Source organism: Bos grunniens, chromosome 4 (assembly GCF_055505025.1).
Source record: "Bos grunniens cultivar Pamir isolate PY7600 chromosome 4, Bosgru_T2T1.0, whole genome shotgun sequence".
NCBI classification, from domain to species: domain Eukaryota; kingdom Metazoa; phylum Chordata; class Mammalia; order Artiodactyla; family Bovidae; genus Bos; species Bos grunniens.
Window position 1 is genome coordinate 2,943,387 of NC_141168.1, and position 13,793 is coordinate 2,957,179.

At 42.7% G+C, this 13,793-nt stretch overlaps 1 protein-coding gene across 1 annotated transcript; it reads left to right on the forward strand.

The window, feature by feature from the left end:
• Positions 1 to 1,781: 1,781 nt before the first annotated feature.
• Positions 1,782 to 11,105, forward strand: LOC147373392 (protein canopy homolog 1-like). Its single transcript, XM_086398139.1, has 4 exons — positions 1,782 to 2,065; positions 2,759 to 2,962; positions 4,680 to 4,776; positions 8,791 to 11,105. Exons 1-4 carry the CDS (start codon positions 1,829 to 1,831, stop codon positions 8,826 to 8,828), a joined length of 576 nt encoding a protein of 191 aa, XP_086254265.1. The 5' UTR covers positions 1,782 to 1,828; the 3' UTR covers positions 8,829 to 11,105.
• Positions 11,106 to 13,793: the final 2,688 nt, after the last annotated feature.

The following is a 13,793-nucleotide window of genomic DNA, read 5'->3' on the forward strand; positions in this document are numbered from 1 at the left end:
TTATTGACAAGTACTATTCAAAATCTTCATAGTATAGAAAGAAAGCCTCGGTTTTATTCCACTTGTCTCAATACTTATTGCACTCTTAAAATCAAAACACTTTGAGGGGAGAAAAAGCCTCAATTATTCCCCGAACAGTCTTTAAATTTAGTGAAAGTAGTTCAGCTAAGTGGAATCATTTAAAACCCTAATTGTGTGCATTTTAAAAGTGGAATCATGTTAAACCCTAATTGTGTGCATTTTAATAAACGTATAAAGAGCTGCCATGCATAAGCATCTTTTTCTTTAAAATTTTCTCGCAAAATCAGATGCTTTGATTGGGATTTTAGGTCAATTTTTAAAAAAATATTCCTGTGGAACGAACTCTACTAGTCTCCTGCTGTGTGTGTTTTTCTTTCTTACTCTCAGTGAAGACTGTAAAACGGCATTTTCTGAGCTCTCTGCCAGCAACATGTCCTGCTCTTTCTATTAAAGAAAGAGCCAGCTAATTACATCAAAAAGCCAGTTAGCCTTCAAAGGCGTATGAAATCCACAAAACTCACGTGTTGATCCCTGCATATCACATATTTGTGTTAAAATTGGTGCAATACTACTCTATTCAGACATACAAAATCCCACTTTCAAAACAAGAAAAACAATCCTGTTTCGTAGAAAGTTATCACGTGGCGATGGTTTTTTGTTTTGTTTTGTTTTAAAAAGCGCCAACCGGGAAATAAAATGGCTCTCAAAAGTAAGTTGTGGAAGGTCTCACGTTATTAACGTTCTGATTTGTTCAGATCTTATATACCCAGGGTTTTCGTACGCCGCTCAGAATATCAGGTCTGTTGTAAAAAAGGATTTCGAAAGTGGTCTCGGCGCCACGGGAACTAGTGTGGCGTATTCGTCCGGGGTTCCAGCAGCACCCTCCAGCACGCAGAACCTCTCTCTCAGTGACAGCGTCTCCCCAACGCTGAGACTGGGGACTGGGGAGAGGGCTAGGGAGGGGCAGAGAGAAGGCATTCTCGATGACAGGTTTCTAAATGAAAGCGCCAGCTCTTCACTTGGAGGTTAAAGCGCCGCTTTGTTGACATCCAGGAAGTGCTAGGAGCCTCTTCATATGGACCAGACCAGGAGAGACACAGCAGCCCTCGCCTGGCAAAGTGAAGACCATACTCATTCTGTTCACGATCTGCTTGACTAATTGTAATTTAAGAACTGACTTCTCTTTTCTAGCTTTTAAGTCCCAACACGTATAATCTTTCGTCTCCGTAAGTCCATAAAATAGATTTGGTTGGTTAACCTATGTTTTTGGTTGTGTTTACAACTTATGAGGCTTACATGGCACAATTAGAAGTGTGATTCCATTGTATTTATTGTGTTTTTATTGTGCACTTTCAGCTACTTTTTAAAGGGCCTTCTGATCGTAGACATGAAAAAAAATCACTCCTTTAAAAAAACCGATATTTTAGCGAATAAAGGATGTTGCAGTAGACTCCAGTTTAACAAACGACTTAATTGCCAAGTTGACCGCAGGGGCCTTGAAAGCAGCTCGGAGTCGGTCTCCAGGTTCGCGGGGAGAAGGTGGGAAATTTCACCCCCACGCCCGTGCTGGGGGCGGTGGAACGTTCCCGCCGTGCCCTGTCCCTGCGCACAGAGTTGGCTCCTTGCTGGGACCGGGGGTGAGCGCAGGGCCGCCGGCGCGGTCGGGGCTGCAAGCAGGTTTGCGCTCAGGGGCGCGGGGCGCGGGCGGCGGGCGGGGCGCGGGGCCTTTGTGCGCCCGGAGCGCGCCCGTGAGCGCCGCGCGGTCGCCGGCACCGGAAGGGTTCACACTGCGTCTCAAAGGGGGACAATGGAGGCGCGGTATATGCACAGCGCCGAAATCGAGTTCATTTGTGATCCGGCCCCTTTCACCCCGGTTGTCAGGCAAACTTCCTACTTTGATCAGCAGAGGGTGGAGAGGCAGAAAGGCCCGCGGAGGCCGGGGCCGCGGCGCGCCCGCGGCGCCCTTGGCAGGTCCCCGCCCCCTTCCGGAAGGAGCCGCGGGGACGCGGCCTCCTGCACCTTGACCTGTCTAGACGGCCCCCGAGTAGGGTTTTTTCCTTTTTTTGTCCCTGTTACCAAGGGCGCGGGGTGCTCTTTGACCCCCGCGCGGGGCGGACGTGGTGGTCACAGGGTCCCCTGAATCCTCGCCGAGGGAGAGGGGCGCGCGGAACCCCACACCGGCTGCTCCAAAGACGACGCGCCCGCGGCCGCGCCCGGCGAGCGGCGACACGCCGTCCGCCCGGCTTCTCCCCGCCACGCGGCCCCCGGCCCTGCCCAGGACCCCGGCGGCCGCCGAGGGGCCAGGCGGCTGCGGAGCGCGAGCCCGGGCCTGGGCCCAGCTCGAGGGGTGCGCGGCCGTAGAGACCGCCCGCGCTCCGGCTCCTGTCTGTCGGTTTCTCGCAAGTAAATAGATAATAACAGCCCTTCTCTGTGGCTCAGAGCCTTCTTCTGCATGTTCCGTGATTTTCAGAAATTATCTCCTGTGGAAGGATAGTTGCTAGTTTGAAGAGAAGTTTTTCTTCTGATCACTTCCAAACATAGGCACCTGTTAAAAACAGGAATTTAAGCTAACCTCTTAAATGCTGTAAATAATATAACTGGCAGTTATCGGACAGGAAGACTTTTGCACGCGTGAGGGGTGGGGGTGGGGTGCTGCCACGTGCATTCAGGGCAATGGCTCTTAAGTAACACTAAGTCAAGTTTCCTGCCTTTTTTGTTTTTGTTTTTTTCTTCATAGATTCCCTTAGCCCAGTCGGAGGCATTCCTCACAGACCTCCTGGACAAAGTGTGCGAGCGGATGAATGACTACAGACTCGAAGAAGACCCCGTGACGAAGGAGAAGACTTTCAAGAGATTTGCTCCGAGGAAAGGAGACAAAATATACAAAGAATTTAAAAAATTCTATTTTTATTCAGATGCTTACAGACCGTTGAAATTCGCGGTAAGCTCTTTTTCCGCAGAGGAATTCTATGCTCCGTGAACGTGTTTTTGGTACTTTAAAGGAATTTCTTGCTGTTTGGGATTTTGTTGAGTTTCCAGACAGGCCCATTAAAATGTTGTCTGTTAGCGTTGCTGTTCTGCTGCTTTCTCGGTGTTAACCAGGCGCTCAGTGACTTGCCTTTCGCACACTGGGTGGCCGTGGTATTTTCATCTCGTGGAGACCCTTAAGTGATATTTTCCAGAAAGTGTGTTACAAGTCCCGGTGACTTGCAGGCACCGTTTGCAGGTCGCTTTGCTCCCGGGGACGGTGGGGAAGGCGACTCAGTCGGTCCCATGGGCGGGCAGCTCTCATACAGGCTCCCGTGTCAGGCATCAGGGGCTGTGGTTCTGAGATTAAAACCTAAATGAAATGAGTGCTGTTTTCAAATACGGATAGCCACTCGATGGAGGGAGAGTGACGCACATCACTTTTTTCTCCTCGGGCTTCACAGGAGAGGGAGAATTCTTTCTCCTCCGGAGTTAATTCAACTACTTTAGCACAGACTCGGTTAAACAAAGGCTTAGGTATGATCGTGGGCCTTGTGGCACATTTCCTCCCTTCATGATGTTTATTTTACTTTAACGGTGGCCTCTGACTCAGAATGTGCCTACCAAATATATGGCAAGAGATTTCACTTTACTTATGCTGTTGAGTCAGACCCAGTGATGGGAAAGCCTGTTTAAGAAATGTCTGTGATTCACGCGGTGGCCAAAATGTCAGACATGCCGACCCCCTGATAGAAGGGCTGCAGCTGACTTTGGAAGATTTCGTTTTAATTAAAAAGCCAAGGCAATAATTCAGGGCTGAAGATACTGTAGCAGGGGGACTGCAGAGAGGAAGTGTGCTTATATTTCACAGGCCTTCCATAAGCACGTGATAGTGGAAGGTAAATATTTTTAAATGCCATTTAAAATTTTTTTGAGTCTCACTTAATGAACTTGGAAAATGAGTTCCAAGTCTCCAGTGAACACCGTTTAGCATTACGGTTCCTAAGAGTGTAAGCTTGTGTTTCCCCAAGGCAGACACATACTCCAGTCAGAATTTAAGGGTTTCAGAAGCATGGGTACATTTGAGCACCCTCTTTTCAGAAATGTCAGATTTGGGGGCAGAGGGTGGGGGGAGCGAAGTGAATTTATAGATGGATCTCTAACTGTTATCCGGAGTGCAAAGGAAGATGCGTTTGTGTTTTCATTGCTGAGAAAGCTTAATTGTTTTCACATTTCAGATCCTGCTTTAGAACCGCAAAATGGATTGTTATGTTAAATATAAAGGAAACTGGTTTAACCATTTAAAGGAGCCATGTTCTTTAACGTTTCCAAAAAAACAAAATAACAACAAAAACCCACCAAAAAAGTGAACACTTTTCAGCTCCATAAGTAGGAGCGCCCCCAATCCTGTTCCTTGAATTCCATTCCAGTTTGAGGAAGAGGAACAAATAAGAACAACCATTTTCCTGCCTTACCCTCGTCTTTCAACATGACTAATCAGCCAGCTGCAATTAGCATTCTAGGGAGAGGGTTAATCCGATGCAATGATGTCTTAAACCAAAAGGGCTAATAAAAATGGCCCACCTTGGTAACATGATGTTTTTAGCTAATAAAACGATGACAAGCCCTTCCTAGCAAGGTGTCCTGTGAGCGCACATCTACCCACGTTTGTTGTTGTTCTGTTCCTGCAGTGTGAGACTATAATAGAAGAGTTCGAAGATGAAATACTTTCACTTATCACCCAGGAGGCACACCAGCTCGCTGACACGCTGTGCGGTGAAAAGTCAGGTACTGTGTCTGATGTGGCATGTGCCCTCTCCCAGGCCCACCCCTCTCCCGCTCAGCAGCTTTTTTTTATTTTTTTCAAACCGAGCCTCTGTCTCCCTGCCACCGGCCAGTCTCTGCTGAATCATAGAGGACTCCGTGTGAGTGGAAGCAGACAAGCAAACTGCAGGGCTGCGAGGCCTTGTTGCTTGCACTTCTGCGCCTCGACGTTTTTAAGTGAATTCAAACATGCTTGACTTCCAGCCGGGAAGGAGCAGAGGCTTGGTCAGCCCTGCCGGGATCTGGAGCACTTCTCCTTTTAAACTTGTAGAGCTGGGTTCTCCACCCTGGACCAGGGAAGGATTTCTTAATGACTTGTCTGCTCACCTGCCCCAACAGAGAGTGGGGTCTCTTTAATAAGAAATTTGTAATGTTTTCCTGTTGGTTTATTTGGTGCTGGAATTTTTTTTTTCAAGTTCCTTTCCCCAAATATCTACTTCTTAAAACATTTTTTTTCTGGTGTGGAAAATAATATTTGATTCGTATGTGTGTACACATACATACACACGACCAGAAGCTAGAAAACAGTACCCAAACATTATTTCCTATATACAGAGTTGAAACACAGGATCACCCTGACCCCCCCTGCTTAAACACAAGCCTTTTAGCCTGTGTCATTTTGATACTTTAAAATAGGTTTATAAGGTTGTAGGACAGGTTGCACATTGTTTTCAGATATCTTTGAAAAAGTGAGCGTCATATATGGAGACGATTGAAAGCTGGGGAAATACTTTTATGCAATTATGGAAGCTTCAGATGTTTAGCAGCAATTGTTTATAATAAAATATAATATACCTGCATCCATAGGATCAAATTTAGTGCCAAAGTCCTAAAAATAATAGTTACTGCGATCTGAAGATAAATATTTGTCATTCGAAGTTATTGAAGAAGAAAGTAGTAGATTTCCATTAACATGGCCAAGTTTTCTTACTGAGTAGCTGATGGGGTTGCTCTCTGTTTAAAATCCAGTTTGGTTGGGAGTTTGCAGAGCATGGTGAAATGATATACTCAGGATATAGCCAGGAATTGCAGAGCTTTTCCCACTGATTTTGGATATGTACTGTTGTAAATGGTGAACATCACATAATTGAAGTGAACTTCACATCATCACAGTTTCCCAAAGAAATTGCTTTTGAAGGTTTTCAAGCAATTCAGAGATGAATGTGTCTGTTAGGATGTAAACAAAAACGTGATGAACAAGATTGGGAATGTTTGTTTCTCTGTTTTCCCTCAAAGGGTTTGGGCTTGTCATAATCGTCTTTGCTATGTGAATACCCGCTCAGATATTATGGAAGTCTCTAGAAAGTTTTGCCAACTCTTTATGGCAGGAGTTGCTTCAAATAATAAGATTCTGAGGAAACACTGTTTCCAAGTGCAGCAGTTTGGCTTAATTTCAATTACAGTAACTATCTCTTTTCATTCCTTCCGTATGATTATAATTGGAAATAAAAATTAATATTATCCTAAAGAAAATACAGTATAAAGCGTAAACTTAAGATATGTGCAGTATTACTAGTGTAGAATAAAACACAATCAAGTCATTCTTAACAGTGTCGATTTTTAAAAGACTGATGAAGTGTTTACATTGTAAACGTAAGTATCAGCGCTCCAGACCTATTGCCAAGGCAAGGGAGCCACTCCAGAGGCTTCCCCGCCACATGGCCGCTTCCTAGTGAAGGGGGTGAGCGTCTTCGGGCTGTTTCTCTGTGAGACATACTTACGGGTACTCTAAACAATTTATGGATAAAAACTAGGAATCCATTAATTCTAAAAAGAGGCAAGAGTCCCCGCCCCTCCTAACTGCCCCCCACCCCCCGCATCATTGAAGTAAGTAAACCACATAACAAGGTCAGGGGTTTTCCAAACTTAAAAATTATTGTCAGGAAAAAGCTGAAGTGACACAGTAATGAGAATAATCCTAATTCATGATGCAGCCAACAAAGAAATAGTATGTTTTAACATATCGGGATGGCTTTAGAAATCTGTGTAAAAGGTGAGGCTCTCGTATCATAGAGAAACTCCAGATGCTTTTAATGTATTCTGAAATACAAGTACAGTAAGTTTCCTGTGACAGCATGAGGGTCAGCCTCTGTTCTGAAAAGATGAGGCTTTGTTTTATCCTGTTCTGCCACAGCTTCACTGCGATCCGTCTGCACATTTAAATGATGCTTTAAAGAGATGACCGTGTGTGTGTGTGCGTGTGTGTGTGTACCGGAGGTTATGAAACTACATTGACCAATACTTTACCTGTATACTATGAACAAACACTACACTGAGGGCTCGTAAATTGTCTACATTGCTTTTAGGGAGATTAATAATCTTTTCAAAGATAGATATTTTTAGAACTAGAAGTTTGGTTGGAAGGTTAATATACTTTATATACACCTTATATATTTGTGTGTGAGAGAGAGAATTTTGCTTTTTTTCTAGGTAAGGTAGACCTTTTCACTTTATTTTTAATAGTTAGCACGGGAGCAGATCAGTGCACATTCACAGACTTCAGCATTTCAGCTTTAGAGGTATAAATGACCTGGGAAATTTCTGTAAGGCATTTAGAGTGTACATCATGGTGATTTGATATGTGCATCCATCTAGTTAATTAACACACGTATGATTGTTTAAAATATAGGAGTCTAAGGCCCACCCCTGTACACAAATAAATGGGGAATAATGGAGAAAACATATGTTAAAGTTAAGATGACTATGTTTGGCTTTAAAAATAATACTTCTGTGAGATTTTCATAAATGTGTTACCTTTTCGATGAGTGGGAAGCATGTCAGTGAAGTGCTGTGGGTTTGCAGGTGGGCCTGCAGACACCACTGTAGTCTTATTCAGTGGTGAGAAGAAAAATTATCAAGTGCACTCTGTTTTAGGGGCGTGAGACAGCAGTAGTGGTAATAGGTTATTTCTTACGTATCTCCTTTCTTTCCTAGGCAGGAAATAAGAGTTCATTAGACTTTCCTAGTTGAATGTTTTGTAGCACATGACCCAGGCTTCTCCAGATTGTCATTTTAATGTCTTGAAGTAAAAATGGTATTTTAAAATCTTAATAAGATACAAGGTCATGATTAAAAAGATGGCTATATTTCACTCAAGGTTAGACATGTCACTCTAGATTATGGATGAATGGATTCTTTGGTTTGTGGAGGTATTCATTAGGAAGAGTGAGTTTATAAATATAAATACATAAATATGTTTTATATACACATCACTTCTGCTTTGGTATCAAATCTTAACATTTAAAAAAACGAGACCAATAAGAATTTGTGACATGAACATTTTGAATGGCTGCCTAAGGAATAAGGTCTCAAGTGTTCTGAAATGGTTAGCCTGCATTTAAAGTAAAAGCATTTTGACCTTTCTATATAGACTTTCAAGCATTAAAGAGGGTAGTAAATTCTGATATTAAAAATAATTACTTTCAAGGGTAATACATGATACAAACCAACACAAAGGCTAGCCTATTTCCTATTTTAAATAAATTATGTAGCTAGAATAATCCATAACCGAGTCTAGAGAGCTGGCATTCATTGCTTCCAGTGGGAGATGTGCTAGGGATCCAAGCCTCTCCGCACCTTGGGTTAAGTGCCCAGCGCACTGATTCCCTGTCTCAAGTTTTCCTTAAATACTCCCATGGCCACAGGCAGGAGGACACAACCCATGGGCTTTGTTTCAAAATGCTACAGGAAAAAAGGCTGGCAGTGCCATTGGAATAGCAGTGGTTGAGCAGTCTGCAGCAGAATAAACTGCCTTCTTCCCTCTGCAGAATAAACTGCCTTCTTCTCTCTGCAGAATAAACTGCCTTCTTCCCTCTGCAGAATAAACTGCCTTCTTCCCTCTACTTGTCTGTGTTTGAAAATGTCCGTAAGAAAGTTTTTTTTCAATGTGCTTCCACAAGAATGTGCTTTTGCAGAAAGTACGCGACCTATGGGCTGATGTTAAATGTGAGAGTGATGCCATCTAATTTTTTCCCCCAGGTCTGTGTGAAACTCCCACTAACCATACTGAACTCTAGGAACACCCGCGCTGCTAGCAGAGAGGAGTCACGTCACAGCCCCAAGGTCAATGTCCGCGTTTCTGTCTTCATGTTTCTTCACGAGAAGAAGCGCTGTGTCTCTTTTTCATACTGCAGGGCCTTGTGTTTGATACTTTATTGAATATCCCTTCTTTGGCATCTTGCAAGTCCCACTTCCTTCTCCAGGCATAGTACATGACACAGTTACCTTTGTGGATTTTGGTATTTACAAACAGGCTTGGCAGGAAAGCATCTAGTTTAGTAATAGGACAAACGTGAAGACATTTCATAAATGAAATAAGGATTTAGTAACATGTGCTGCATAGTCCATGCACATATAGATAGAAGTATAGTGTCCTGTTTGATAAGGACTTGGTTTGATTTCACAAGTACTTGATTAGTCATGAAATTAAGAAAATGCATTGCCAAGTTCCAGGCTAATTTTCCTGGGCTGTATGGCTATCACCGAAAGAAACGAATTCACTTTATGTCAGGAATGAAATTTAAATTTCTAGAAACCTTAAGTTTAAATACTTTCTAATTCCTAAAATTTAACCAAATGCATAAAAAGCAGTGAACACTTTTATAGTGAACAATTATATTGGCCTTTCTAACGCACGCCTTCTGAATTGAAATGATTTAGAAAGTTGATTTATTATTCATGTATTTATTATCATGTATTCTTAAAAGCTGACACCAATAGACACGTTTATTTTGCTGCAGACTCTCCTGTCATGCTTTGTTTTTTAAAGATTTTCACCTAACATTTAGCATGTAGATTTTACTGCTGCTGCTGCTGCTGAGTCGCTTACAGTTGTGTCCGACTCTGTGCGACCCCATAGACGGCAGCCCACCAGGCTCCCCTGTCCCTGGGATTCTCTAGGCAAGAATACTGGAGTGGGTTGCCATTTCCTTCTCCAATGAATGAAAGTGAAAAGTCAAAGTGAAGTCGCTCAGTCGTGTCCAATTCTTCGCGACCCCATGGACTGCAGCCTACCAGGCTCCTATGTCCATGGGGTTTTCCAGGCAAGAGTACTGAAATGGGATGCCATTGCCTTCACCAACTATTGTTCTGTCTATGGATGTTTTTGTAGGTGTGGAGATGGAAGGAAAGGTGGAAACTTACAGAAAATTGCCTTTTGACCACCTTAATAATGGAGTGTAGTAATCTCACTCTTAGAGATTTCATTGTCTTTGGGAATCTAATTTCTTGGAGATTTCACTGTCTCTGTTAAATTTACATTTAGTGGAATAAAACTTTAATTGTTTAAAATGTCAGGGCATGCTTCACACACACGTTTTAAAGAAGAAATTCTCGTTGTTATTGCTGAGAAATTTACGAAGTGGGTTGATGTTCCGCCTCCAAAAGCAGAAACTAGTTGCCATGTGTTACATGGTTACCTAGAAAGCACATTACTTAAACCGTTCAGCTGACACTTTGGGAGAAAACAATTTGTAAGTTTAGAAAAATTGGCCAACCTGAAGAGAAGGAGGTTTCCTTTCTCCCTTTCCCACCTCAACTTGTGTTAAAAGTCAGGCTTCTGTGTTAACGTCATTCATTCACTGAGAAAGTTTCTGATTTCTTAGCGGATTCAGTAGTGTGTGGAGCCTACATATTATAACCCGATGCGTCTGTACCGCCTGCAGCTGACAACAAATGGAAATGGGATTTAAGAATCATTCGTGTCATTTTTCAGGATGATGGGAAAGCTGCCTTAAAACATGGTGCCTAAAACTTTAGTAAACTCACCTATTCAAGTTTCGTTCACGTATCAGATAATAAGCCATAAATGTTTTCCTACCTTTGACTTCCTTGGTAAACACACTAAACTGTTTCTTCACGGGAACACGACAGAGACACTGGCAGGAAGTCCCTGTTGAAACCGTAACACTTGTGTGTGTGTGGGGGGGGTGTTGCTGGCAAACCCTCACACACAGACAGTGCCCGTGCCAGTCATAGAATTTAAGAGAGTGTGGGCTTTGGTTTCCACCCTGAGCGGCCGTGGGGAGGCCTGCCTTCCCTCCACTGATGGTGTTTCTCGTGGTTGTTGATGCTTCTGCTGTGACGAGAACCACACGCTTCGCCTCTGATGGTGAATATCTCAGGTTTTGCTCAATATGGCTATTCAGTTTTTTTCTTATTTCCTAGTAAAAATAATCTTGTCTCTTAACAAGATTTTCAGTATCTCATGACTTAGATATTTTTCTTTCCAGATCAAACTTGTTAAACTCATGTAAACGTTTGTGATTGCTGATTAAAACTACATTTGAGTCCTGGATATGAGTCACTGCGTTTCTTACGGCTGTGATGACTCTTAGGTTTCCCTCTGGGTCGTGGTGAGGCTGTGCCGCTTTTGCTAATGAAAAATAATGAGAGAGGAGCCGCTGGCTCCGTCTTCCCTCCAACCACGTTTCTGCCTTTTAATGACTTTTATTGACCAAAAACCAAAACAAAAGCAAAAAGCCAGAAAAAAAGGAAAAAGCAAACAACACCTAGGGTGTAACAGAAAAGTTTCTCAGAGCCCCTGAAAAGCAACCAAATACTGAGAAGAAATTCCCAGAGAAAATGTTGGGGGAGGTTTACATTACTTATTAAAATAATGAGGAGAGAAGATGTGTTTGAGGTGGATGGTTTCAAATTGCACTTGTATGAGATGGTTTCTTTGGGTCTCCGTGGAAGACGTCTGTGAGCCTCTTCTCATAAGAGAAGGACCACATGGGCTGAGATGCACAGCTTATATTTTGGTACATGGATTACTATTTGCAAAGAATAAGCCAAGACCAATGAATCTATTTCACTGAGGAGTGGAGAGTGGAATAGAGCAGAGTCCCAAATGGGAGCAATCGATACTTGATTTACTAAGACAAGCCCTAAAAAAAGAGAGTCAATAGCTGGTTATATTTTTTATACCTCTTTCTCTGCTTGGTTGACATTTATTCACATATGTAATAGTATGATCTAAATAAATATTTTAAACTGTATATCAATCTATCTTAAAATTCATGTTGTAATGAATATGAGAAAAAGCCAGCCTTTGATGAGATTGTGTATCCTGTGTTAAACTCTAAGGCAAATCTTTGAGGTAATCTTTAATCTTGACACCCAGTCCATAGCATATTCCATGGGTTTATACCAGAATGCAATTAACAGTATTATATAGTCATGATAAAAAGGATACCCATTAGATATGTGCATTTTTTATTGTGATCTTTAGCCTACAATTTAATCCCCCTTTATAAGTTTCTTAAATTCCTCAGATTATTTGCTTTTAGAGCAAGGACTTAAATAAATGAAAGGTCAAACGCAACAAATGAAATTGAAATATGAAAGTCGTAGAAACTCGTTGCCCATGAATTACCCAGAAAAAGAGGCAGGAGATGACATGCTTCTCCGGGGGTCCTGCTTGGCACCTCCTGCCTGAAACATGTATTTGCTGGGGAGGAAGGAGCCACCCTTGTCATCTGTTTTCAGGACTCGCCCTGCTCAAACAGATGATGATTACACTGAATAGAATGTTGGCTCGTTTGTCTGTAGGACCATCATCTGAAAGACCAAGCTTTGCTTCATAAGGACAGTTTGTGGAAGTGGAGTCTAAAGCATCAGATACAGCTCTCTGCCCTTGCCAGTCCTGGGGGGACTCGGAAGGTGGCTGGGTGGGTAGAAACCTAGGCTCGTAGATGCAGCCTACAAACCCACGTACATAGATAGGAACCAAGTCAGGGCTCAGAGAGGCCAGCTACAGCTTGGACTGCACCCGGGTGATCCCAGAGAAAAAGTGTCCAGAAATGTCTTTAATTCCTTAAAAAAAAAAAAATCATTCCTATACGCCCATCTTGATTTTCAAGAAAGAAAAAAGGTAGCCTGTACTATAACACACATAGAAAATGTTCTGCCCCACAACAGCAAAGTGTTCGTGAGACACGTTTGATCTGTTACAAGGTTAGCGGGAGGCGTGCAGTGCCGAAAGAGGACAGACTGTATGGTTTCAGTACCTGGAGACCATCGGATTTTTGCACCACGGTTTATGTCCCTGGATATGTTTCAGTGCCTCCTAGTTTACAGTCTATGAGAACTGGAATAGAGTTCATGTCCTAGTGTGTGAAAATTATATAAATCTTAATTATGTTGAATTGGCTCATGGTGCTTTTCAGGTCTACTCTATCCTCCTACTTTTCTGCGTATTCATTCTGTTACTTTCTGAGAGTTTGATACTGAAACTCCAGCTAAAAATCTTCATTTATTAAATAACAGTAATACATAGTGGAACTATGCGTGAAGGACTGGGAGCCTGGTGTGCTGCAGTCCGTGAGGTCGCAAAGAGTCAGACATAACTTAGCGACTGAACAGTGAGCCACAATACGTAACTTGGTTCTTATTTCCTAAGCCTCTTGTAAGTGTGTTATTATACTTTCATAATTTAAAAAATAAAAAGGAGGGAAAAGTTACTAAGAAACAAAATAAGCCACAATGTTACATGGAAAATGTATTTGAATCTTACTATAATATGGCTTAGTATCATGGAACAAAATTTCAAGGAACCTTGGGTCAAAATTGTATACCGTCCCCCAAACACAATAGCCCAAAGCAGAAGCCTGACCCAGCAGGGTAAGCCATTCGATTAGACGGAGTCGTGTTCTGTTGAACTACAGTGTAGGTCCAAGTTTCCGTAACTGCGGACTTGGTCGATCTGTGGTGTACCTCGGAGGCACACAGATCTTTCCTTAGAGCAGAGATTCTAGCGACTTCTTTCTCCTTTAGGGATTGTTACTAAACCAACATCTAAGGAATGCAGGGTATGTAATGAAACATTGGAAGCCCAATGTCAGCTAATTAAGGGCCTGCCTGGGAGTCAGAAAGATCCTCTAAGCGATAAGTAAAAATGTTAATATCGGTCTCAAACTTTGTGAGCAGAGAAGTTGGCACCTGAAGAGTGCTGATGTCCTCCCGACATTCCGTGTTAGGGG

What these genes read in the sequence shown, in the direction of transcription:
- LOC147373392 (XM_086398139.1), top strand. Translation starts at nt 1,829, where the DNA reads ATGGAGGCGCGGTATATGCACAGCGCCGAAATCGAGTTCATTTGTGAT. An exon ending in CCTGTCTAGACGGCCCCCGA is followed by an intron (nt 2,066 to 2,758) that starts GTAGGGTTTTTT and finishes TTTTCTTCATAG; the next exon opens with ATTCCCTTAGCCCAGTCGGA. An exon ending in GCTGTGCGGTGAAAAGTCAG is followed by an intron (nt 4,777 to 8,790) that starts GTACTGTGTCTG and finishes TTTTTCCCCCAG; the next exon opens with GTCTGTGTGAAACTCCCACT.